General features: G+C 47.2%; 1 protein-coding gene and 1 pseudogene across 1 annotated transcript in view; one reads left to right on the top strand and one right to left on the bottom strand.

Moving 5' to 3' along the window:
• PAG1 (phosphoprotein membrane anchor with glycosphingolipid microdomains 1) overlaps positions 1-25,917 on the bottom strand; it is a 111,664-nt gene that overhangs the window by 9,555 nt on the left and 76,192 nt on the right. The window contains exons 3-7 of the mRNA XM_019725420.3: positions 11,058-11,264; positions 9,493-9,544; positions 7,525-7,621; positions 5,543-6,147; positions 3,527-3,586 (exon numbers count right to left, since the gene is read on the bottom strand). Of these exons, the coding sequence (XP_019580979.2) occupies positions 3,527-3,586; positions 5,543-6,147; positions 7,525-7,621; positions 9,493-9,544; positions 11,058-11,182 (939 nt within the window). The 5' untranslated portion in view covers positions 11,183-11,264. The remainder of the gene's footprint in view (positions 1-3,526; positions 3,587-5,542; positions 6,148-7,524; positions 7,622-9,492; positions 9,545-11,057; positions 11,265-25,917) is intronic.
• Positions 17,923-18,936, top strand: LOC148757621 (MAP/microtubule affinity-regulating kinase 4 pseudogene; annotated as a pseudogene).

Here is a 25,917-nt window from a genome sequence, read left to right as displayed (position 1 = left end):
GGCATAGTGATTTCATTTCCTTCCGATATATACAAAGAAGTTGGTTCTTTATCTGTACTAATCCTGGAGGAGAGTTCTAGAGAACAATTATATATCTTATCTTCAGCGTTGTGAGCAGACCCGTCACATTGGCATAATTACCGAAAACCTGGTTCTCTCTGGGTCTGCGGACGGGGAGAGCAGAGCAAGCCTGAGTGGGCAGCCCAAGGCGCCCCCAGGACCAGACCACAGTGCCATGTTTTCATTTCTATGTCAGAAGGACATTTCACCTAAAAAAGGGCTCTCCTGCTTCCCAAAAAAGGCAGAAGACATGAATGAGACATGTGAGTCTCAAGATGTGGGCTTCAAACTAAGGAGCAGTAAGGACTGGAAATTTATTGGAAAGGCAAATAAATTTATGGGTTCAGGCCTGACCCCAGAACCACTGAGTTGGTGCTCTGGATTCTGACGCCCACGAACGTGTGCGAACCACTGAATTAGACTGTTTGATCCACTGTTCCCACTTCAGTGGTCAGAGCAGGAGTTCCTAGATCCTGGTTGGCAGTACACACGGATTTGTGAGAGGATCGTTTTCCATTATTATTATTTTTTTATTTCATTGCATAACTGTGGGTTATATAAACATTTACAGACAGGGCTAAGTTTTCCTTAGTGGGAAAATTCATTCTCATTTGCATCCCGCCAACTCCAAAATGAAATCGGAGATCGTTATGGGAACGTTCTTTCCTATGGGAAAAGCAGGCGATTATCCAAGCACACCTACTCTGTCTCACTAATCCAGCCCAGACAACCTCCAAGGCAGAGAGCGACCTAATTTCCATTGGTAAGGACAGAGGACATATAGTGGTTAAAAGATTATTTGGGAGGGAGGGTCTTATTTTATTGTTAAAATCATGGCTGGAAATAAGTAAAAATATCCTCCGTCACCTGTACTTATCTCTGCCATGGTGATTGCTTTATCCAAATACCCAGGAAATAAATGAACATACTTCATGGCAGACGCTTGGCAAGTGTGGGGAGAGATTTTCCTGCCTCCATATTTCTCACATGCTGTGGCTGAAGCTCCAGCTGGCCTCACAAGCTTCTTAAGACCAGCCAGCCTCCTGCTCACTGGTCATTTGCATGAGGACGTTTCACGACAGGCCGGTGTGACTCACTGGTGCCAGGCTTTGACAATCCAAAGCTTTACAATCACAGAAATAATCTTGGGGAAAGCCTGGCCATGCAGATCTGACCATCCGGAGGAATATTAAATTAACACTCTCACCTCGGAGGTTTTAATGGGAAAACGACTCTCAAAATGAAGAATGATAATTTCTTTGAATTCAGGAAGAATAAAAACAATCCTGGGCTTCTCGCAGGGAGGTGCCACCATGGGGAACTTTTTATCCCAAAAGTAGTCCGAGCGAAAAATGTGGGCAGATTATAAAGGGGTAGTTCATGGAGGGTTGTGACAAGGGGAGCCAGCATAACAGATATTCGATCTCACCTTTAGGCGTAACACACCTTTACCTGGATTGTAACAGTGAGACTCTGCCCCTCACCACCATTTCTGTTTTGCTCCTCACCTTCCTTCCCCAGGGTCCCCGCTTTTAACACCCTCCACTCTCTGTAAGTCCTTGGGTCTTCTTAGCCTTCATACTCCTTTTTTTTTTTTTTAAAATTATAACCTCTTTTAACTTGCAGCTTAATATTATCTCTAGGCACGAATCTAATGCACAGAGGGTGTCACTGTAAGTTTTAACTGTTGTAAAAGTTTATGAAGTCTTCCAGTTTTCTGATATTCCTTTTGAATATTTGTCTCCTGTGACTATTGTTTCTATTTTGTATACAGGTTTCTCTTCAAGCCTCCTTGCTATTAGGTTGGTGCAAAAGTAACCATGGTTTTTGCAATTCTTTTTTAACCTTTTAAACTGCAATCAATTACTTTTGCACCAACCTGATATTTAGCTTTGCAATTTTTCTCCTTAAAATCTTCCATCTTTATTACTCAGTCTGTAAATTGTGCTTATGCCCTCATAAATTATGCTCTTCCTTCCCCATCATTTCTCTTTTAATAATCAATCCTTTCTCCATCATTCGGTTAAACTCAGAGAACAGTACTTAAAACTCAGGCTCAGTTTCAGTCTGGACTGTCTCACATTATATTACATGAACGGGAAAATGTGGGAATCATGAAGTCTTCTTTCTAAAATGAATATATGTGAATCACCGTTCTTTATTCTATGTTAAAAACTGACAGTGTAACTAGGGCCTAATTTCTTTTTTTAATTAAAGTTTATTGGGGTGACAACTATTAGTAAAGTTACAACTAGGCCTTATTTTCAAAAGTCACAAACAAATGTAAGATGAGAAGAGAATTAAAAAACTGACATGGTCTCGGTTTATTTTAAACAGGATTTGTTCCCAGATCTCTTATATCTTCTATTTTCTTATCCCCAGAGGCATGGCTCTGGCACAGTGTGGAAAGGCGGGAGGAAAAGCTGCCCCAGGCCGGGCAGAAGGGCACTGCCAGAGTGTCTTGAGGGGCGGCCACAGGGAGATGGAGACAGGGGTACAGGAAAGGAATTGGAGGTGGAATTGAAGGGACTTGGCTGCATCTGAGCTCGGAGAGGAAAATGGGGTGTCAAGGGTGAGCCCCAGGGTTTTGGCTTGTGCAGCTAGGTGGCTAAATGGCAGGTCCATTCCCTGGGGAGGACACCTGGAGGGTGGGTTACATCACCCATAGAAAGCATTCCTCCCCTCCTTGAACTTTCCGTGTGGGATTGTCGTGTCTGCATATTTCAATACTCAGGGACCTACATAAGAGGTGACATACCTGCATGTGTACATCATTTCTGTACGTGGACAACATTTACTGTGCTGGGGAGGCCAGGTAGAAGCTACCTGCAGCCAGATAAATTAAAGCACTCGGCTCTCTGTCTGAGCCTCGCTTGATATACTATATATACATCCTGCCTTTTATAATTTGAACGCTTCACTCGAATTTGACCAGTGAATTTCCAGCCCCGGTGTTGAGAGAATGTACAACTCTTTCTCGCTGGCTGTTACGCCTGACGTAGCTCAGCCTGGCACCAAATGTCCCCAGGTTTCCTGCTTTCTGCCTCCAGCATCCCTCGTGAAAAGTACCTTACACCCACCTGCTCCAATGTCCTGTAGTTCCAACCCGGGTTTAACGTCCTCCTCGGATGGACTTCCGAACTGCTGACTAAACTCCCGTACGTAAATGTCTCTCTTCCCATGCTTTTCTCCCCTCCGCTTTCGATTTTTCCTGGTCCTTTCCTACTCAGCTTCCTTTACTTAGCTGAGCTGTCCATCCGCCTTCTTGACTTACCATCTCCTAGTCACTCTCTCTGAGCCATTACAAAGCCCGCATTCCCGAACCCTGAGCTCCACACAGATGCTTCAGAGAGCATTTGTGCTTTTTCAGACAAAGGGTCACAGGACAGTGTATTTTGATTCAAGAGAGATGCCCTGTTCTTTATTACAGGAGCTTTCTCGTTATTTAAAAAGCAGCAAGACTCACCTCTTCGTCTGTGAGATTTGGATCTTCTTCTCGGGACTTGTAAGACAGTGAACTAAATCTCTGTAGAAAAACATAAACCGAGGGAAGGTGGTATGAAGTCAATACCCAACCTTTCTTTCGTGTGTGTTTCGACGCATCTATCTATAAAAATGTTTTCAAATGATTTTTAGGGAAGAAATTATTTTCTACAAAGAAATTATGTAAAACCCCCGAGGAATAAACACACAAAAAAATCTTTTGTGTGATGGTTTTAGATACCAAGTCGTAGTAGAGAAATTTCTTCTAATGTTGTATTTGAATCTGCAGGTACTAGAAATAAGCCAAGTAGTTATGTAGACCAGGGTTTCGATTCCTAATTGTCACATAAGGACTGGTCATCAGTGAAGAACCGATAATAAAAAAACCATGGCGTATCTTTACCAAATGCCTGAATTTTGTCTACAGTTTGCATGAGCCATCAGGGGATTCTTAAGTCATCTGGAAACTTTTCACAGCTAATGGAGAAATCGAGTCACACTTTGTGGCCTGCTCTCTGCCTCGTTTCTCAATGATTCTGGCTCCTGGTCAACAATTCTCTCTCTAATGCATCTCCTGTCTAAATGAAATTCTTCCTGATTTCAACAAACATGTATCCTTTCAAACCTAGGCCTTTGGGTCCTTGACCCCCCTGCACTGATCGTGTTCTCACTATTCATCTGCTAGTCTGCACCCCAGATTTTCTTGTACCCCAGACCAAAGCTACTCCAGCCCCCCAACTCCTTGCAACCCTCTTCAGACCAGCATGCATCGTTCGAGCTCACCCGTCATAACCCAGTTCCAACAACCCTCCAACACTGCTGGGCTCCAACCACCTTTTTCAATGTCTGCTTCTCCTCGGTGTCTTTCCTTTCTGCTCTCCTGAGCTTATACCCCAAAGTCAGTGCTGTAATCATACTGTAAATACTTGACTCCCTGCCCGGTGACCTCAACCCTCAAGTACAAAAGCTTCAACTGCCCTAGGCAGTGTGACCTTTACATCGTTTTACTATCTTTGGTTACACAAAGGGCAAAAAATTAGACTGCGTGTCTGTATTTTACAACTATATTCACAAACACTTTCATTGGTGGTCTCGACAGCCGATTTCATGGGTGATATGAAAAGCTGAAATGCCTCAGAGACCACAACAAAGAATGACCTACTTGCTGTAACCTATGTGATCATAGCCAGGGTTCACCTTTTGACCAGGAACTCCGGGTGTTTTTTTTAAGGCTACTCGTGACTGACTAATCCTTACTTGGCCTTCTTACCAAAATCTGAGAAGAGAACCTTGCTTTTGTGTGTGTAGAGAATAGAAATTAGATAACAGCTGCCTAAAGAAGACTGAGCCTGGTTAAATCCCATGGAAATAAGGACAACTGGAGGCGTGAACGTCAAGCGACTGTACGATGCATCAAGTTACCAGATGTACCGAGAAGGCTGGGAGAGCGTGAATGCATTTTAGAGCTTTGCTGAATATTTAAACCTAAGAGGTACAGGCTATCATTTAGAAATTGTCGCCAAATAAAATCTCGTACTTGATTTATATAAAAGTATATACATAGTCAGACACAACCAGCGGCACCTGTAAGCTGGTTTCCTCTTGTATGATTCTTGCTTTGGCATCTGGGAAGGGTACAGGTCACCTTGCCACTTGACATGGCAGCGATGGAAGAGGCTAACTACCTGGCCAAGACCCTAGTCTCTATCTAATTCCTGGCCGTCAAAAGGGAGTAAACAGCACTGGGCCCCAATTCGACATGATGTGAAACCTGGAAAATATCCAGGGAAGGTGCCAAGAGAGAAAGATTTTATAAACATGCATTTTCAGTCTTTTACTACTGGGGGTAGGGTAAGGGTGTGTGTCGGGGGTCAAGTCCAAGAGCTTTCCTCCTCCACCGAACCTGTGTATGTATACATTTCCCGAAAAGTGTGCCAGTAAAAGCCCTGGATTAGCTAGGTCCCTACTGTGACGGAGCCCGGAAGCAGGGCCTGCCCACCTTGTTGGTTTCACTGGTCCCCTCTGGCACGCTGCCTTCTCCTGTCTTTCTCTCTTCCTTCTCCTGCAGGTTTTCATTCTCATCCAGAAGTTTAACGGGCACAGGGGGCGGGGCCTCCTCGTCAGGGTCCCGAGGATTTCCAAGGATGCTCTGTACACTCATACTTTGCAGCCCCTTCTTGTTTCTGTCCACGGAGGCATATTCAGCAAAGTCGGCTGTGCCCTCGGCTTGGGGCCCCGGAAGCCCTTTCGAAGCTGGAGTGGCCTTGGCCCGGCTGCTGGGACCCTTGCCCGGGGGTGCAGCTACAGCCACCTCCTTAATATCCTTCACGGTTTCGTACAAACAGTCCTCCACGATGTTTTCCTGGGAGACACTGTCCTTGAGCACTTCATACGGCCCTTCCATCCCCACCCCCGGCTCCCCGTCCACGCTTCTCGCACTGGCCATCGCGTCCACCTCACTGTCAGGCGGGATTCTGGGCAGCTCGCGGCTCTGAGGACACTTCGGCTTTCCCGTGCTGTCCTGGGAGTCCAGCAGGTCGGACGCCGAGGTCTGCACCTCCTCGTAAGGTTGCATGCAGGTCACGGTACTGTCTTCGGAGAGAACTACAGCGGCACAAGGATTAAAAGCGGACAAAGACAATTCCTTAAATAAGGTCACAGTGACTCACAGTGTAAAGTTAACGTAAAGCGTCCACCTGCTCGCTCGGTGGCTCCAGGCTGTATTACAGACCTTACGATTATTGGTGCACATTCTTAATCCAATGATAGTTTAAACTAAAGGCATCTATTACACATCTTTCCAGGGCAATGTTTAATAAATTGTCTTGGCTATACATTTGGTTCACAGTTACTTTCACTCCCTGTTGTCACTCCTGATGGGACTTCTGTAGGCAGAGGGTCTCATGTAACTGACTGGCAGCTGACAATGACATTTGTGCGCCAAACTGTGGGAGGCTGGGCATGTGTGGTGGCCACTCTCCCTGGCCCGACCGGCCTCCCCTGTTTGGAGGGAATAATTGGTGCCATCCCCTTCCAAAGGTCACTTTTGTTTGGCAGACACGATGGAAAAGGTGGGGCAAAAACATGCCCTCCACCAGTGTCACAAAGGGACCTGCACACCCTGTCCCCCCCCAGCCCCCATTTCCACCTCAAATGAGAAAATCCAAATGTGAAATTCTTAGATTGCCACAGAGATGTCAGTGCCCGAGCCCTCAGCCACCCCTTTAGCAAATGTGTTCTGAGTGCCTACTGTGTGCCGGGGGGCTTAGGGGCTGGGCAGGCATCACCCAGCAAAGCAGGGTCCTGTCCTACTATGTGAGCTGCAGCGAACAAGTGGCTCCAGGGCTGTGTGTCCTGTGTACGTTCTTTCCACGCAAGTATGAAAAGTTATGGGTGTGCTTAACTATGTGTTTCTACCCATCTGCTCATGTACATATTTATCTTATATCTTCTGTGTACTCAATTCCTTATATTTTACATACATGTGTGTGTGTTTCTAACTTATAATTTTTTTAATGTTTATTTTTTAACTGACTAGAGTGGGATTCCGTAAGAGCCCTGGAGTCTGGGACAATGTGTGACACATGGCAGGCACCACTAAATGTTTTTGCCTGAAAAACTGAATGAAGGAATGAAGTGCTCACCTTCTATCTTGAAAAAAAAAAATGTGTCTCTTTGGGCGGATTAGAAACAGTGCCCCTGAGGGGTGACTGGGGAAAATGATGATGGACCCCCAACCCCTCTGAACTTACCCCCCCTTGTGCTCTGTGTCACACGTACAGATGTTAGCGCAACAACACCCAAAGAGCCAATAAGGAAACCCTAGCTTTTCACCCCAATGACATCATTTTTGCTGAAACTGGGCGTCATCCTGGAAGGGAGCAAGGCGACATCCCCAGCTGTCCAGCTCCGGTTTTGGAAACCTCGTCCTCTCGGAGGTGCTGAGGCCGCGTGGGAAGCTGGCATTTCCCAGGAACTTACTGTCGCCGTTGGTGAGAGCGCCGTTCTGTTCGCTGCTGGCAGGAGCGTCCGTGGTCAGGCTCGTGACGGACCGGCTGAGCATCTCCTTGTCCGAAGGCTGCAAGACAAACCGCACTGAGACAGGCTGCCCGGCAGGGGGAACATCCGGGCCTTTCCCCACACGCTGAACGGGCCACGACAAAAGGCCACAGCCACGACTTGGGTTTAAACGAGTGGAATGAAATAAAATGGAGGCACCCAGCTGTCCTCGGCACCTTTCAAGGGCTCAGCAGCACAGTGGCTAGTGGCCCCCACGTCAAACACACACATCCATCCGGGAAGCTCTGTAGGACGGGGCTCGTCCCATGGGGCCGCCCGAATCTCCGCTCCTAAGACCTGTCCCCGTCCATCTCGTGGAATGCATGGCCTGCGGGACCCAGGAGGGCACCCCGACCACACTCCAGGTGCCACATGGGACGTGCTGTCGTTGGCCTCAGACATCCTGACTCCTGCTGGACCCACCTCGCAGTGACAGAGCGAATAGCTCGTGCTGTGTCGTCATCTGAAAGCTCACTGGGAGTCAGCTGTTCCAGCTCCCAGGTGAAGGGGGCCCATGAGGTGGATCCCTGTGTGAGGGCCCAGGAACTTGCAATGCAGAAGCTCATGTCACAGAAGTGACGTTACACCTGGGCAGGTGTCAGGTGTGATGGAGGAAGCCTCCCAGGTAGGCCCGTAAGCGTAACACTCCATCCCAGCTGAATGACCATAACCTGGGTTCTAACCACCATTTCTACTCTTAGCGTCTATGAGAAAATGCCCTTGGGAACTGGACAGCCAGAGATGCTGACCAGGGTGAGACAAAGGGTGAAGGGGGTGGTGCCGAGAACCTAGGACGGCTGCCGGTGCACAAAGAGCAGAAGGTAAGAGACCCCCAGGGGCTACCAGGAGGAGAGGGTCTCAGCGGGCCATGGGCATGAACTTGAGTGGAGAGAACAACCAGCACCAGGACGACCGTGACGCCCCTCACCAGGTTGGATCTGAGACGCCCTGGGAGACTGTCAGGACGCGTAAGACACCAAGGGCCACGGAAAACCCAGCAAGGCTGGGCCACATATAGAGCGTGGGGGTCCCAGGCTCTGGTAAGCTTAATGGCCAGCTGGTACGGGTTCAACTGTATCCTCCCCAAATTCCGATATTGATGTCCTAGACCCCCCAAAACTTAGGATGATACTTTATTTAAAAACAGGGTCATTGCCAATGAAACTAGTCAAGATGAGGTCATACGGGAGTGTTTACAAAAAGGGGAAACTCAGACAGAGACAGACACACCTCAAGGGAAGAGACGCAGGGAGAACAGGAGGTGACAAGGGAGGCACCGGGGAAGGCCAAAGATGGCCAGCAAGCCACCAGAAGCAGGGAGAGAGGCGGGGACAGGGTCTCCCTCAGGGCCGCAGGAAGGGCCGCCCTTCTGGCACCTTGATCTGGGACTTCCAGCCTCCAGACGGTGCAACAGCACATCTGTTGGCTCCGTTTGTGGCCCTTGGTTATGACAGCCCAGCAAACCCATGCACCGAATACACTGCTGGAGCTGCGCAGAGGCAAAAAAGGAGACATCTCTGCTACGGGCTGGACTCTCGGGTCTTCCTGGCAGCAGCACGACCACGATGACACCAGGTCAGAACCCTCCCACCCAGCGAGGTGACTGCACAGGCCGCCAGCCTGACGCCTCTGCACCTACAGGGAGGACCCAGCCCACGCAGCCAGGGGGCGCTGCCTGAGCTCTTCCCTGAAGGAAGTCGTAAGCTTGTAGGAACATGCTTAGCTCACGGGCGGATGTTTGAACACGCACACACATGCGTGCAATACATGCATATGCAGACACCTGCACACTCGAAACACGCGTGCACACACATGCAGAGGTAAGTGCACACGCACACACGTGCACACACGTGCAGACACATGTACACACTCACATGCACACGGGCTTACCACGTTCATCAGGTTCTCATGGTCCCCACTATGTTTTCTCGGCTTCTTTTCTCTGAAATGGAAAATAAAACATCGCTGCAATATCAAACGTGCTATCTGAAAGCAAACATACAATCACTCCCCTTTCCTATCCGACCTTTTATCCACATTTACAGCTCTTTGAAGAACCAAAGGAAGCAAAAGCCGGACAGTTACTGGTCACTCCTGGGCGGGAGGTTGGGTCTGAGGGGGTCCAATCACAGCAGGGACCGTCCCCTCCAGCCCTCGCATTCCTCGAGGAGTAGAAGTTACAAGAGGACTGAGGTAGGATCCTGAGTGGAAAATGATCATATCCAGAACACTGGGAGGAATGATGCCTTAAAAAACAAAATTTTTTTTAAAAGAAAATCTAGGCATCGCTTCACTTTGCTCAACTCGGAGTCTTTGCAAAGGCACACCCTGCAATGGGGCTGAGAAAATAACCAAACGAAATACAAATTTTGGCATGTCGGGAACGGTGCATGCTCGCAGGATGAGTCATATGCACTTCCAGTTTGTGGAAAAGTCCGTGGATTCAAAATAGAATTTATTTTTACTCAGCACCAAGCCCCCAGTGCTGAGCACGCTTCCCAGCGGTGTGGGGCAGCGGCGCCACCTAGCGGGCACGTCAATAACTACCGCTCTCCTGCCTCTCCTGCATCTTCCTGGCCAGACCCTGTGGCAGCTGCGCAGGCCTGGGTCCTGTCTGCGCAGGGAGTAGGTTACTTGGGTTCAGGGAGTACGGCTTTTCCCCTCCTGACAGACGCTTTAGGGTAGGATGCCATATACAGACTGTTAAATGACACTTTTTGAGTTTCTTCCCGGGCTATTGGGAAGAGAATTTGGAACAGGGCCAGCTGGTCTACCAAGCTGCCAGGCAGCCGCAGATATTGTAGCAGTGTCAGAACACCTTGAAAATTAGTCCTGGTTGGAAAGAGCTCTGCTTCTCTCTGAGCAAAGATCTCTTTTCTGGGAGATACAGATATTTTATATGAGCGAGACATAGAGGAAGGGGAGGGGTAGAGAGAGAAAGAGAGAAAGAGAGAGAGAGAGAGAGAGAGAGAGAGAGTTCTTAAAAAAGACAAGATGATTATTTCATAAACAGCAGGTCTCTTATAGGAAAGCCAATCAGTTTCTTAAGAAACTGTAGTTCTAGATTAGAAATCTTTCATAAAATAATCCCTCCCCCAAGGTCAGAAAACAGCACACATTTTCAGGAACTCTCAAGTGGCAGCAAAAACGGTATCTTGAATGCACGTCACACTTAGCTTTCCAACGATCCACAGACGGAAAAGACAAGAGGAACTTCAGCAAGGACTCACTCAGAAGAACAGCAAGAACTGCATTCTGGGAAGTCTGGCACACATGGGCCCTTCCAGTTGCTTCCCACAAAATCAAGTATGGGTTTTCACTGGACGCTGAGGACAGGGCGTGGGACCCCCTGCAGCGAGGGTCTCTGTGGACATCCACACAGTGGGACCTGTGTGTGACAAGTTTTCCTAAAGAGTCTGCTGGGGGCCAGGGACGTGTTACCTTAAGACTCTCACCTGTTACACGTGGAGCACAGAAAGATGAGGAAGGTGATGAGGACGCAGGTGGCCACAGCCGCCAAACTTGACCATAGGATGACCTGCACATGTCCGGAGCCCAGCACGCTCCCGGAGGGTCCCATGGTGGGGACAGGAGGCGGCGCCAGCTGCTGTGTGAGTCAGTTCTTCCGAGCTGGTGGCATGGGGGCCGAGGGCTGCTTCTTCCTGCAGAGACACCAAAGTGTTTGAAACAACATGTCCTGTGACGACGGGCCAGCGTCTCTAGTCTTTGTGGGGGAAGGCTTTGTGCGGTCAGGGAGGTGCACGTCATCTAGGGCCTGAAACCACACACTGGGACCAGCTGAGTGCCTGCACAGGTGTGAGGTGATGGGTGTCTTATTCTGACGTGCCTGGAGCTAGATTCTGCATGCCTTCAAATAAAGTTAAGATTCCGGGTTCTCCATAGCAAAGAAATAGGGCTTATTTAGATTCTTCTCCCCCTTCAGAACAGTGTAAAGCATTTATTACAGCTTTCACAGAAGTGCAGTATGCATCTTTCCTGCCTGTCCCCCTAGCTTCCCGAACCTGCTTTTCTGCGAGAAGGTTTAAGGTCAGTGCAGTTAATGAAATAGCATGCCTTTATATTCACCTCACGAACAGTTACCTGTCCTGAGTATGTGACTGTTCATTTTCAGGGCCGGCTTTCACTGAGTTTCTATGAGCGCTCGATAAGCAATTTTCTAACGAATGGATGAAAGTCTGTGGTAAACAAGATCTATTTGTGAACAACTACAAATTAAGCATGAGAGCTGTACCCAGCACATTTTAGTGCCTGGCATGTGCTAAATGCTTTCTTCATTTAATCGCTGCCCCAGCCTGTGAAAAAGGCATGGCTCATCCCAGGTTTTCAGACGAGGAGGCTGAATGGCAGAGACTTTGAGTAAGTCTTCCCAGGGTGTCACAGTGGCAGGGTGATGTCCATCCAGGTCTGACCCCAAAGCCTGTGTCTGTGCTCCCAAAGGGCGCCCCTTACCTTCCTGTTCCAGCTACAATGCTTCTAAATAAATGCACATGGCCAGATGCATTTTTCGAATTAAGTTACAGATTTTGAAAAATAGAGTAGTATATCAAAGTAAAGATTGTCTCTTGTCAGAGAGGCCTTGTTTAAAGAGCATTTACTTTGCTCGATTCTAGAACATTCTAACTTACAAGAAACAGCCTTTAACCTAATCACAAGTTTAACGAATAAGGTAGGCAGATAAGTGTTTTTGTCTTACAATAACGAATCAGAACTCAAAAAACTGTTTTTCTGGAAGAACACTGTCGATGCTTCCATTTCTGTTTGCTTCACTGAAAGAGCTGTAAGTATATTTTGCCATCACTGGGTAGTGACATCAAGCCAGCACTTGGTGGCTTCATGGCAAACAGGAGAGGACCGAGAAAGGGGGTAATGATATTTCGGCAAGGGTACTTCGAGTGGACCAAATCTCCAGGTGAAACACGTCACATCCATTTGAATATTTAAGGTTGAAGAGTAATAACAAAAAGCTGGAGAAAAAGAACAGAACGCTGTATACATCTACAATGTATGAGGAAAGACTTCTAGGAGACGCAGTTGATTGTTTCCCTTCGGCCCTCGAATCAACAGGAACACTTCCTAAAGCCCTATAAATATATAAATATATATATATACAACTTCCTGTGCAATACGGGACTTCCTTCTTCCCAGGTTGGTTACATGAACACTACAGGCCTACAGCTATGGACGGTCATGTTGATCTGGGACGTTAGCCCCTCGGCGGCTGTAAGTGAATGAAAATCACCACCACTTCTCTTGTGATTTGTTGAAACAATGAAGAGTTCAAACTTAGACTACAAATTGGCAGCACAATAAGTTATTGAAATACCCTCAAGCAAGCACATATCACGGCCACCTATGAATATATATGGGATACAATGTTATATATAGGTCCAAAGCATAAAGCATTTTAGGAAGCACGAACAAAAGATAGCTGTTGTGCAGGCGTGCGTTTGTTCTTTCATTCATTCACGCAGCAGAGTTAATCAATGTCTCTGACTAAAGTGCCCGGTCTTGAGAAATAGCGTGCTGTGTGAATTATTCAAAGCAGATGTACATCCAGCAGCTCGTGTGGGGTCGGTAGCACCCCTCCCCATTCCTGTACACGCTTCTCTTCTCTCTCTCTCCACAGGGGGAGGCACATAGAATAGAATGAAAGATGTGAAGTGCCTGACTGATAACAGCAGTGTAGGGAGAACGAGGATGAAAGATGATTGTTACGAGCGACCGAATAAAGGCTATGATTTGGACAAAATGTGCCCAAACTCCCCGCTCACTCCCCTTCAACTAGAATTGGCTGAAAAGCTACTGAAAGAAATACTTTTCCCAAAAGGTCTCATCGTGGACAAAAAGTCTCACAATGAAAAGCATTATCATCATTGGGCACATGTTTCTGAGTCAGATACTTTGTAATCCCCAAGGACAAGGGTGCCAGTTGTTGGGGCAGCTTCCACCTTCCAGAAACCTCTAGTGCGAGTCTACAGGAGACCAGGGCAGCACAGCCCCGTGGGGGGCAGGGGCGAGGTCAACAGGGGCAGCTAACCTGGGAGGGGCCTGCAGCAGGGGGTGGGAGGGGCCTGCAGCAGGGGTGGGAGGGGCCTGCAGCAGGGGTGGGAGGGGCCTGCAGTGAGGGGGTTCTCCCCAGTGCTTGGACCTCACAGCAGACCTCTGGGTGAATTACTTCTCTTTCAGAGAGGTCTGCACCTCTGTCACCCTTCTCTCCTGGTCTCTTTTTCTCGACTTCTGTTTCCATAATTCTCCTGCCTGTCCCTTCTCTGGTCATCTCCAACTTAAATTTTGGTGGCTTATTTACAATTGAGATAGAACTGCGCTCCCCCCATATGTGCAGATGGACTCCCCCCATGTGAGGAGATGTACCTATGTGACATCCACGTTCCTCCTCCTTGGTGGAGATGATGGTGGGGGCCTCTTGTGAATGGTCCCGGGCTTTCCTAGAAGTGGAGTGGCCTTCCCCCCAGGGCTGGGCCCTCACTCACTCATTTCAGTGAACTTAAATGCAGTGCTCAGGGTCCTTCAACTACAGGACGTTATTTCTTCAAAGTATAAAAAAATACTCCACTGTCTGACCACATGGTCTGAGGTAGCCAACACGGGGCAAATGGGGGACCCATCACTGTATCTCCACTCATGTTTATTACGGAGCCCGAGTGCCCATGGAGACGAGCTGCAGAAGGTATTGATGAAATAGCTGATTTCGTTTATTAGTTGTACACCAATTCGTCATTCTTGGCTGCAGTGATGCAAAACCAAGGCCGAGACTATCATTTAATAGAATTGTGTGACACTGCTGTACAAGAGGCAACGGTACATCCCCCACCCCAATTTTATGTAATTTCAGACTACGGTGGGAACTTGCACTGGGGCCTGAGAAAGGTCAATGCTTTAGGTCATAGGAGATCTGCTGGGGATCCTTACAAAAATGAGTCTGGATAATTATTTTGGACTGAAATATTTCGGACAAAATTATTTTGCTCCATAACCTCTTATCTTTTTATATCCATTCATTTTACGATTTTAATCAACATGCTATTCAATCAGTAGAAAAGCAGGTGCACTTTTCCCCACAAGGTGGCAGTATCACGCCATCGCAGCCCTCAGCCTGGGACTTCCTTCCGGAGGAGACACCCAGAGCTTGCTGTGCGGACCCTAAGCCTGGCGTTTTAATTGTCTTCCTCAACCAAGAGTATCAGCCTCCCAAATCAATTCCAACAGGAAAGAAACGAGAAACGAGATGACATTAATGAAAGGTGCCGACCGAATGGCAGCTATTTGTTTTATGAGCCAATCCCTCTTTACCAGGTCTGATCAGAGGAAATTCTGCACATAATAATTAGCTGGAGTGGGATGGCCGGTGAGATGCGCTAGCGAGCAGACACTTTGTCCCTTTGAAGTAGGTTTAGGACAGTAATGACAGTCATTACCACTGTCCAGCTGTCCTGATGGACCCATCATTAAGCATGAGAGAAGCCGCCTCCACTGTGACCGGGACCCAGCCCCAGGAGAACGCCTCCTTCCTGGTCATCACCAGGGGTGGGAACCAATGGGAACATGACACTGTCTGAGCTACACATTCACCACATCAGTTTAACAATGGTGAGACGCCCAGTTCTCTGCGGGGTCCCTGTCCCATGAGGTGCCCTGGCAGGTGCACAGGCCGGGGCCACACGAACCTGTGCACAGAGTCCGCGAGTCTCCTGAAGGAGTCTGAAGGATTTACATTCAGGTAGATGCCTCTTCAGATCAAAGGCAAGCCCACTACACTGAACTCGGTCGCCCAGGACTGCTGTCAACATGGGCACCACCACCAAATGTCCACTGTCCATCCTGCTAAGGCACAAAGGTTCTCTGCCCGAAAGGTCGTCACAAAGATCCCGTTTCCAGGGATAACACCACTGGGAGCAATGCCTTGCCATTTCTTTCTGCAGCAGCTTAAGAGAAGCACGAGAGGAAGGAATCTGGAAAGCTTTAATGTCACCCTGCTGACCTTATCGTGGCCAGCTGCTGAAGGCAGACGGAGCGCGGCATTCATTCTAAGGGTGGGACATAAATCCTTGAGGCCGGCTGTCAGCGTAACCTGATTACTTTTCCTACAAACCAAACCTATTGATCCACAGAGGAAACCGTTATGCTGACCCTTTCAGGGGGGAGGGGTCCGTGGGGCTGTCAATTGTCATCAAAAACACAATAAACTCACACCACAGAAGTCCTACAGTTCATTGCTTGTGAAAGCCCTGCCGCCATTTTGGTTTCTCCTTAGAAAAGCCACTGGGGCAGTGACTTTGATGGGTAAGAAAGGAATGGCTTCCAAGGTGGCTTTTGCTCATATGCGGACTTGAAAACCAATCTCCAAGTTTCATTTTTAAATTTTTTAATGATAAACCTCAAGAGAGAGGGAGAGAGAGGAGAGAGACGGAGATGCTGTTGATTCTTAGGAACACAGGTAAAGGGGCTTCATTTTGCCTAAGCAGGTCTTAATGGGATGTTTCAGAAAGTGTGTGGTTTGGGCTTCCAGGTCCTTTTCTTCCTCCCAGCAGGTCTCCTTGTCTGATGGAAACGAGAAGTGCCCTGAGGGCAAGTATACGCATCCACCTTGTTTCCCACCAGTCTCAGCCATGACGTGAGCTGGCACACCCAGACAATCAAGGCGGTTATACACAATATGTGTTTCTGTGGGGGGGATGACGAGTAAGCCGACTCAACATACAAGTTCAGTTACTAATTGATAAGGCAAAGGAAGGAAGGAAAATACAAGAGACGATGAGCTCATCGTGCAAACAATTCACCACTAAGCCAAGTATGTGTGAAGGCAGAACCATAACTCTGGAGTGAACACAGCGCCTGGCTTCTCTGGACGGTCAAAGCCGCTAACCATTGCCTGGGAAAAGTCACAACGCTGGAAATGTTGGTTTTTCTGGACAGAATCCTCAGCACAAGCAGCCTGACTGCGCCCCTTAACTCAGCGTCCCTCTGACCCCCTCTGGGCAGTGATATCACACGCCCTCTCCACCTCCTAGGAGCCCTGATGCCCACCTTTCTCCTCCCCCCTCCCCTGGGCCTGGGCCTGACAGTTCTCAGCGGAGTGACTAGCTCGATTAGAATAGTCAGAACTTGTGTTTGAAAATCGGGCTTCAGGGCTGATCCTTCAAGCTTTCTGCCAGGAGGGGGTACAGACGACTGAAGGGTGTGACAGTCAGGCTCCTCGGACAGGAAGCGACAAGGCCTTGTGTTTACAGAGCAGAGGGTCGTCCTGGACCAGATGCCTCAGTGCCATCTGGGAACTTGTCAAAACGCAGAGTTCCGGGCCCTCCCCTGGGCTGAGGAATCAGAGTCCGGGGTGGGACCCGGCCATCTCCGTTTTAACAAGCCCTCCGAGTGACTGCGATGGCTGCTGACATTTGAGAAGAATGTTCTAGACGAGCCTGAAGGTCACCCGGGGATTCTGGTTAAGGTGCAGGTGCTGAATTCTGCATTTCTTTCTTTTTTTTAAAAAAATGAACATTTTACATAAAAAGTTACTTTATTATATACACCCAAGTAGTGCTTCTCAAAGGGTAGCACCATTTCTTGGCTGAAGAAGTGGAAACAAATCATCTTAAGGGTTTTTCAAAATGTAACACTATCCACCCCTTGGAAAACATTCTAATACACCGCTGTTTTTTTTTTTTGTTTTTTTTTTTTTAAGCATCCTACAGACTTTAAATTCTAATAAAGTAAGTATCAGTCTTTAATATCCCACATACACAAAAATTTCTTTGGGGGTCTCCCCTTTTTTTCAGAGTAAAGGGGTCTTGAAACCCCAAACTGAGAAAACCACTGTAGCTTATCCTTAGCCATAGATGGTCAGTTCTGGCTCTGAGCTCATAAAGCACCAGTGTGAGGGAAGGACCCCAAGCTGCTATATGAGGCCCTGGCTGGGCTGAGCTTTCTGTCCGTTATAGCCCAGGAAGCTGATTTGTGTGACCGGTTGGACTTGGACCTTTTAGTGTGCTTTCGCCTTTTTCCCTTAGTATATATAGTCAGTGTGGTTAGTGTAGTTATTGTTGTTTGTTAGCACAGTAATATTGTTGCTACAATTAGTATATTTAGTCAGCGTGGTTGGTACAGTTATAATTATTGGCATAGTTAGTAATATTGTTGATAGTATATTTAGTGCAGTTAGCATAGTTATTATTATTAGCGCAGTTAACAATATTGCCGATACAGTGTAGTTAGTATTGTTATTGTTTGTGAGCACAGTTGGAGAGCATTGTTAGTATCGTCGGTGAGTGTAGCTAGTGGGTCACCATGTCATGTGAGTTTACAGACATCCGTGTTGACCAGGAGCCCCCCAGTGCCCATTACGAGCTCAATGGATCCATCGGCGAGGGCACCTTTGCCAACGTAGTGTTGGGCATGCACAGTCTCACGGAGACAAAGGTGGCTGGGAAAATCATCGACCAACGGGTCTCTGACAAAATGCAAAGATCTCTCCTGCACAAAGTCCGCTGCATGGCAGACTTGTACCACCCTAACATCGTCCAACTATTCCACGTGGTCAGCTCAGCGGAATCCCTCTTCCTAGTCATGGAGTTCGTGCCCGGAGGTGACATGTACCACTACCTCCGTGACCACGGCCGCGTGTCGGAGGACACGGCCCGCGGCGTCTTCCGGCAGCTGGTGTCAGCAGTGCACTACTGCCACGAGAAGGGCATTGCTCACAGGGATCTGAAGCCAGAAAACGTGCTGTTAGACACTCGGATGAACGCTAAACTTGCAGACTTCGGACTTGGCGCATCCTCCAACGTCCATCAACGCAGCACGTTTTGTGGCAGTCCCTGTATGCAGCCCCAGAAGTGTTCCTGGGCCAAACATAGGACAGTTGTGCCACGGACACCTGGGGCCTGGGAGCGCTGCTGTACGAGATGCTCGCGGACACAGTCCCTTTCGAGGCAAAGAGCTGGGAAGAGCTGCTGAAGAAGGTAGGCAGCGGGCGGTATGTGGTGCCTCCCTAGCTATCCATTGACGTGGAAAACTTCCTCAAAAACCTGCTAAACCTCAACCCTGAGCAGAGGGACGATCTGAAAGACATCATGCCAGATCCCTGGCTGAACATGGGCCAAGAGGAAGAACTGAAGCCGTACGTTGAGCCACCCAGGGATGTCACAGACACCTGGATAATAGAAGAGATGGTGAATCTGGGCTTTCATTGGGAAGACATCAAGGGCACACTGTCAAACAACACATACAATAACATCGTGGCCACGTACTGCATCTTACACACACAAAAACCAAAGCCCCAGTATTGCACCATCAAGGTAAAGCCCTTCCATCCCCGAGTTCCAGAGCCGCAGGCCCTCCCCAGCCCAGGAAGTTCAATCCGAGTGGTCCAGTTCCCAGCAGGCAGAGCAGCAGCCTAGGAGTCTTCTTGATTCCCATGCAAGCATTCAAATACAAGGCGACAATTTACCAGTCCAGAGGCTGATGACATGGCAGTAAGGGAACATGACCCCTGTATGTGCAGGCATAGCCCTGGGCTCTGCTCCATTCCCGTCCACTACATGGCTGTGCAGCCAGAGGCAAGTCCCAACCTCCTGTGCCTCAGTCTCTCCTTCTGAAAAATGGGGTCATGTGTAAGGTTTCTTTCCAGCTCTGAGCTCCCATCACTCCATAAAAGGAGCTGATGGCTGAACGTCTAAAGCAACAATTCAGGACTTTCCCACACAGGGAAATGTCGACCCAGCAAGAACCTGAAATTCTCCATGTGATCAATGGTTTCAGTTCCCTGGAAAGCACAGTCCTTCTAAGTCCCGGGCAAAGCTCATGAGGTCACACCAGTGACAGGAATGTCAGGAGGTAAAATCAGTGTCCAGTGCCGGGGGCAGTTCCAACAGCCCCTATTACACAGCACCCCCTCTGGTGCCAGTGCCCCCATTGCACATGACTGCTGGGCTGACTTAGGAGTCTCTGTGTTTTCATGAACGTCTAGTAGGTATACAATTCACATTTATAACAGCTTTTCAACCACACTCAACGATGAAACCAAACTATGCAGATGGGCACACAGGTAATGTAGAGAGAAAAACGCTACTGCTGCAGGAAGCTTCCGGGGCTTTTTAAAGGCATATGCCCAAGTTTAGGAAAACCTTACAGGAACAGCAAGTCTGAAAGGGATCCATTTAATTTCCAGTCTCAGCTCCTGATAAGCCGGAGGAGTTTCCAAACGTGGTAAAACATTCTGGAGAGTTTTTCTGCCTCTGTCATAAATGATAGTCCTTTGGGTGGGTTTCACTGGCATTTTGACTAATACCTCTGATGATATTTCTTATTCTTTGACACAAAAGCACAGTGTATGTTACTCTTTGACACTCTGCGATTCATTAAACAAATAATTGCTAAATACCTACTATGTGGCAAGCACCATTTCATCTTCACACCCCGAATACAAGATGACTCTGGTCTGCTGCAATTGAGTTGCAAAATTTAATTTGTAAGAGGTGAAAGATATTTAGATTGAAAGTCCTAATACAGAGGTATATTTTGATGGCAGGTGAAAAACCATTGACTGTTGAGTTCCAAGCATGTGAGACCAGAACAAAAACCAAAGGCCACACGTCCTTTCACTTCCGCCATCTTGCATCACAGACTCATTCAGTCACAATAATTGTAGCCTGATTCTGTTCAGCTTGACGTGGCAGTGACACAGCTGCAGTCCCCTTGGACTGGTGTTGCTTCAAGCTGAGAACTGTCCTCAATGTGTCTGTGGATTCTGAACACAGCCTCTGCACGCTCACAGGGTGGGGAGGGCCGCCTGCCACGCAGACACAGGCTCAGCCAGTCCCTGAAGATGGGGGAGGGGGGCTGAGGGGTGGGTCACACGTGACATCAAGGACTTGGGAAGGTGCCTGAAGAGAGTCCCCCAGCCCCTCCTGACTGGGAGAAAACTGCTTTCATTTTGCAGTTAAAGCAAAGCTCAAAGAACCAAATATTTGGGAGGGCTGTGGCCAGAGAGGCAGGAAAGGGGACCCACCTGGGAGGCTTTCCCAGTGATCTTTTCCTGCTTTGCCACTTTGTCTATAGCCGGCCTCCGTCTACGGGGTACTTTGTGAATTTAAGAATGACTTATGTATGTACATGTCTACATACTTCAATACATTAATTTTTTTCTCTCCTCCTTTGCCCAATGTCAGGGAGATAAAACTCCATAGATGGAGGTAGAGGAGATGGTGAACCAGGGAAGCCACCCCTGTGAGGCGTCTGCTGGCACACGGTCTGACGTGACTAGACATGACACTCAGCCATCAGGACCAGTCACGTCCTGTGGAAGAGATCCTTGCTCATTACCAAGGCCATGAATGTCCGAGAGCCCAGAAGACTGGACTAGACAGAAGAGGCCGATGGGTGAGTCGTCGGGTCCCGGGTGGAGACATGGCAGAGGGTAGGACACGTGTCACTTCTGATCCAGGGACTACTTCCTCAGCTTACACGGATGCGTGTTTTCACTGTGGCCTGACCCAACAGCTTGCCTGGATTTGCATCAACGTGCACGGCCACCCCTCCCCTCCGTCCATCAGCCTCACCAGTGGGTCTGCCTTCCTTCCCAGGTGTGAGAGCATCAGCCACTGCACAGATGTCCCCCCCCAACCCCCCCAGGGTCCCATCAAGTCCTGTTCACAACACCTGATGTCCAGCCTGACCCTCAGATATTCTTATAAAACAGAGCTAAAGAGGGGCCCAAGAATCTGTACTTTTAACACACATTCTAAGTGATTCTGAAATAAACAGTTCACTGAAAACCCTTTGCTCAGAATGTGTTAGGAGCCCAAGGGGAATCCCAGTGAGGGGGGAGTTGCTTATCTTATCAAGGCTTCAGAAGTTCAGAATTCCTCAGAACTGACACAGCATTTGGCCAAGGGATTCCCTGGAGAAGGAATTAGGAAAGGGTGAGAGGATACGTTTGGGCAAACTTGGTTTCTACACACTGTACTGTTTTCATTGGCTCATCCCGTGAAAGGCACAGTCTAATGCCCTATGGCATCCCAGTAGACAGAGGCAATGAAACTCTGGGAAATTCGGGGAGGCCTCCACAAGGCATGGCTTCTCCTTACGATGCCACACAGCTAATGTGGTTATAAGACTTAATGAACTGAAACTAATACCATTGTGAAAGTCTTCATAGCTAATGAAAATCACATCTCCTCCCTCAAGATTTTCCTCTTTTTTTTTTTTTTCCTGTTTGTAAAGCACGGACAAAATGGAAGTTTTAGGGCTATGAAGCATCTAGTATAATTTGGAGTGTTTTACGTGTATTTTGAATGCCACAGTGGTTTCCGAGCTGAAGGACCACGTGTGGAACTCTCACTGTCTGCCACAAGTAGGAAGAGCTTTTCTTCGGCGAGACCTAGAATATGGATTCATAACACTGATATTTTAAAGATAGCCTTTTCCTCAGCTGAGTTCAAACCACGTTGTACGTCAGGCAGTCAGCACGGTTACTTTGCCCCGATTTCCATGTTCTTTGGAAAGTAGAGAACAAAAAAGAGCCTTGAGATTGCACAACGAGAGCTCATATCAGGGAATGGCTTTGACCCCCCCCCCCCCACACACACACACACACTTCTCCAGGCCATGATGTCACCTCTTTTTGGGAAGGAACATTTCAAAGGCATTACATTGACAGGTAGGGGAGTGGGCTGTGGGAAGGGGCAAGCTTGGCAGGTTGGGAGAGGCACCTCTTAGGGATAAGTTGTGGTAAGCTCAGGGAAAAGACGCCAGCCCTATCTCGACTGCCCAAGTTAGTGGATTTTAACTTTAATTTATTAGTAAAAGAAACAGATGTTAATAGAGTATAAGAACTTTAAAAATGGGACATGAGAACTCAAGGATAAGTTTGCACATGGAGACAGAAATGGGGGTTCGTTCTTCTGTGCCACTGAGGCTTCGAGTAGCTCTGGTTCAGCTGAGAGCACAGGCGCTCACGTGTAAGTGGCGCCCCCTAGAGGTGGGGGAGTGCACTGCCTAGCTGTAATGGCAGCTCTGGAAACACACCATGGGAAATGGAACAGTGGGATTTGATCTTGAGACCGTCACTGGTTAATTATTTCTCATGCCTCTATTACAGGACAACTTCAAGAAAAATACACTTACCAAATGGAACAAGAAGGTGTGTTTTCTCAGACACACACAAAAAAGTCAATTTAGTTAAAGTGATCATTTTAATTCACTGGGTTAAATCACCAAAGCCACATGGCTTCATCCCAGTCCCGTTTGTAAGCAATTGTTTATGGTGGTTATGTGATTTCTCAACATTAATTGTAAAACAATACATTATTATACCTTAAATTTAAGAAAATGATTCAGTCTTTTTCACCGTACTTTTCTTGGGCCTTTCTCCAAAGTCTTTGAAATCCTACTTCATTTTACTTCCTAATATGCTGCCGTATTATAATGTATCAAGAACAAGCAGATTTGAGGAACAACTGGTCCATTAGGAGCCACCGATACCCTCTGTTTCATCTAACTGAGAACATGATAAGAACAACCTTAGACGTTCTGCAACATTCACTAATCTATCTAAGACACTGGGGTGCATGATTTCAGTACTGTCCCCAAATCGTCAATACGCTCTCAAAGACTGTGCTATGATACTGCCACTGTAAGAATTAAAAAGCGTAGGAATTGGCTAAAAGATCAAATTACAATCTTTCACATTTCCTCAGGGAGTTGTGATCTGATGCCTTTCCCCTAATTTATTACTGGGTATGGCTTTCAGATGATCTGAAAGATGCCTGCTCCTCTCACTGCTGACCCGAACCCTAATTCTTCCATATTACAGCTGACATGGTGCTATTACCCTGAGCTACATTAGGTAGTAGCTGAACCCACTGACTAACTGATGTCATAAAAGGGTGGCTTTTAAGAAACAGTCACATAAGAAACTGTCATGATGTTTATCTGCATTTTTTGGTAAAAGCATTAGTGATATCGTCCTATTGTATAGAACATGAAGCTTTGTGTGCCTGAGTGATAAACACAGAGATTTTTAGTGCCTGGAAGGAGATTTTTTTTTTTTATCCTGACAAATTAGTTGCTAATTTTTTGTTTATAACAACTAAACTGTACACACAAAAATCATATTTCCTTTTTCTCTTTCCTGCTCCTATGGCGAGCTGGAAGCTCAAAGCTGCAATTATCCTTCAATTATAGCAATTACCATCGTCTAGATCTTTCTTTCCTCTCTCTACACCAACCCCAATGACAAGTTTTTGATTTCACACTGTTTGAAGAGTCTTATATAAGTGTCTTTATTACAACAACCTCAATATTTCTTAGAGGCAGATTTTAATTTCTAAATATGGCCTACATGAAGCTGTATATTTATTAATAATTACCATGGACCTTTATAGATTTCAAAAGTTCTCAATGTTCATATTAGGCTTTGGAGGAAGATACATTTTTAAAAAAGCAAAGGATGAAAGAAGGCAAAAGGAAGGAAGGAAAAAAAGACTTTCCCACTGAATTAACCTTTGAGAGAGTAAGTTCTGATCTCTATAAATAATGAAAAAAGTGTGCAGATGAGATGCAAAGACTAAGATGATTAAAACCAAACCAACTCTATCCTAAAGGCTATAGAGAATGATTAAACTCCTTTGAATTAGACAGGGTTTTCAATCCTGGCTGTACATTAGAATCACTTGGGAAACTTTTTACAATACACCAATGTCCAGACCTAACCCCAGAAAATGGCTTATTTGGGCCGGGATGCGGTCTGACATTGATATTTGTAAATACGTCCCCAGGCCATGTGAATATAGATTATAGAGAGGGCTGAGAATCCCTCAGCTATACTATCCATTCATATTTCTGAGCTCTTAACTGGCACATGCTACCTATTTTATGTCTTACAGTAGTATTGGAACATGGCATGGTCAGGGCGTGATAACACAAGACATACATGTAGCTCATTGCTCTTCTTCCCACATACATCTGCCCTGGGAACCACCTGAACCAAGCCTTCCGCACAAGCATATCCTTCGAACCCGGGCCAAAATAGAGCACAGAGGGAGTCTGTTTCAGACAGTGGTACCTGAGCTTCCAGCAGAAACACTCAAGCTCAGAATACACGAACATTCAGCCACGTTCCTTGATTGGCTGCTACATTATGTCTACATATTTTTTCTGCCTCCCTCAAAATACTAATCTAAACGTTGTATGGCTCAACATAATTGATTAGATAAATTAAAATAGGATTATCTTAAAGTATTTTCAAACACAGGCATTTCAACAAGAAATATTAAAGAAAATCACCTGGTCCGTTATTGGTTCTCACGTACCAGTGTTTTTAGGTTGCATGTCAAAGCTGATCTAAAATACACTATCTCTCCACTTGCAAAATGATCCATAATTCTTGAGGTAAAGAGTGTTCTGGAAACCAGTACATTACTATGACCATTCTTTTCCTTATGCTTTAGGTGACTTAAGCTTTTCTCTTGATCATCAATGCTTAAACGGACACAATACATTTGGTTCAGCTCTGTTTGACAAACATTTATGGAGGGACGACCACGGGCCAGGTGGGTCCAACCCCTCAAGGCTCAGCTGGTTCCTTAGTCTCAATGACCATGACCTTGCAATCCCACAGGCTTTTTCTATCTAGCTCTTGAACACGTGGAGTTTGCCATCAACCTGGAGCTGTTTACCTTCGGGTCATCGGGCAGCTTTTTCCTATTTTATTTTATTTTTTGTCCTGTTTAAGCATCATGTTCTCAGAGAACCTTTCACTGACCAATCATTGTAAAGTCGTCCCATCTACCCCATGTTCAGCCTCGATCCCAGTACCCTCTCTTCCTTTCTTGTTAGCTCTACCTGAAGGCATCTTATCTATTGGCCTCTGTGTTGATGGCTGCATGATGCCCTCTCGAATGTAACCTCTGTGAACACAAGCAGTCCTGTCTTTGCAGCTATCACTCCAGCACCTACAACAGTAGCAGGTTCTTGGGAAAGACTAATGGGGTGGACGAATGCGTTATCTTTGCCGTCTTGCCTAGAAGACTTCCGAAGATAGTCCTGTAATCTTTGAGGGTGAAACGACTGATGTCAATAGATAATAAATGAGTGTGTAAGGTTGCCACTTTAAACTACCGACCCCACGCAATGTGCACGGGTTGGGATTTTATTGAGAACCACGGAACCAGCTGCTTTGCAGAGACAGCGGTTTGGACCCTGGACCTCGCTGACCTCTGTCTGGCTGGCTCTCAGCTTCTGCCGGAGAAAACTTTTCCATTTGCAAGGCTTGCAGTCTTG

Source organism: Rhinolophus sinicus, chromosome 7 (assembly GCF_057876585.1).
Source record: "Rhinolophus sinicus isolate RSI-liver-muscle chromosome 7, RSI-T2T, whole genome shotgun sequence".
NCBI classification, from domain to species: Eukaryota; Metazoa; Chordata; class Mammalia; order Chiroptera; family Rhinolophidae; genus Rhinolophus; species Rhinolophus sinicus.
This window is presented reverse-complemented; position numbering and strand designations above follow the sequence as displayed.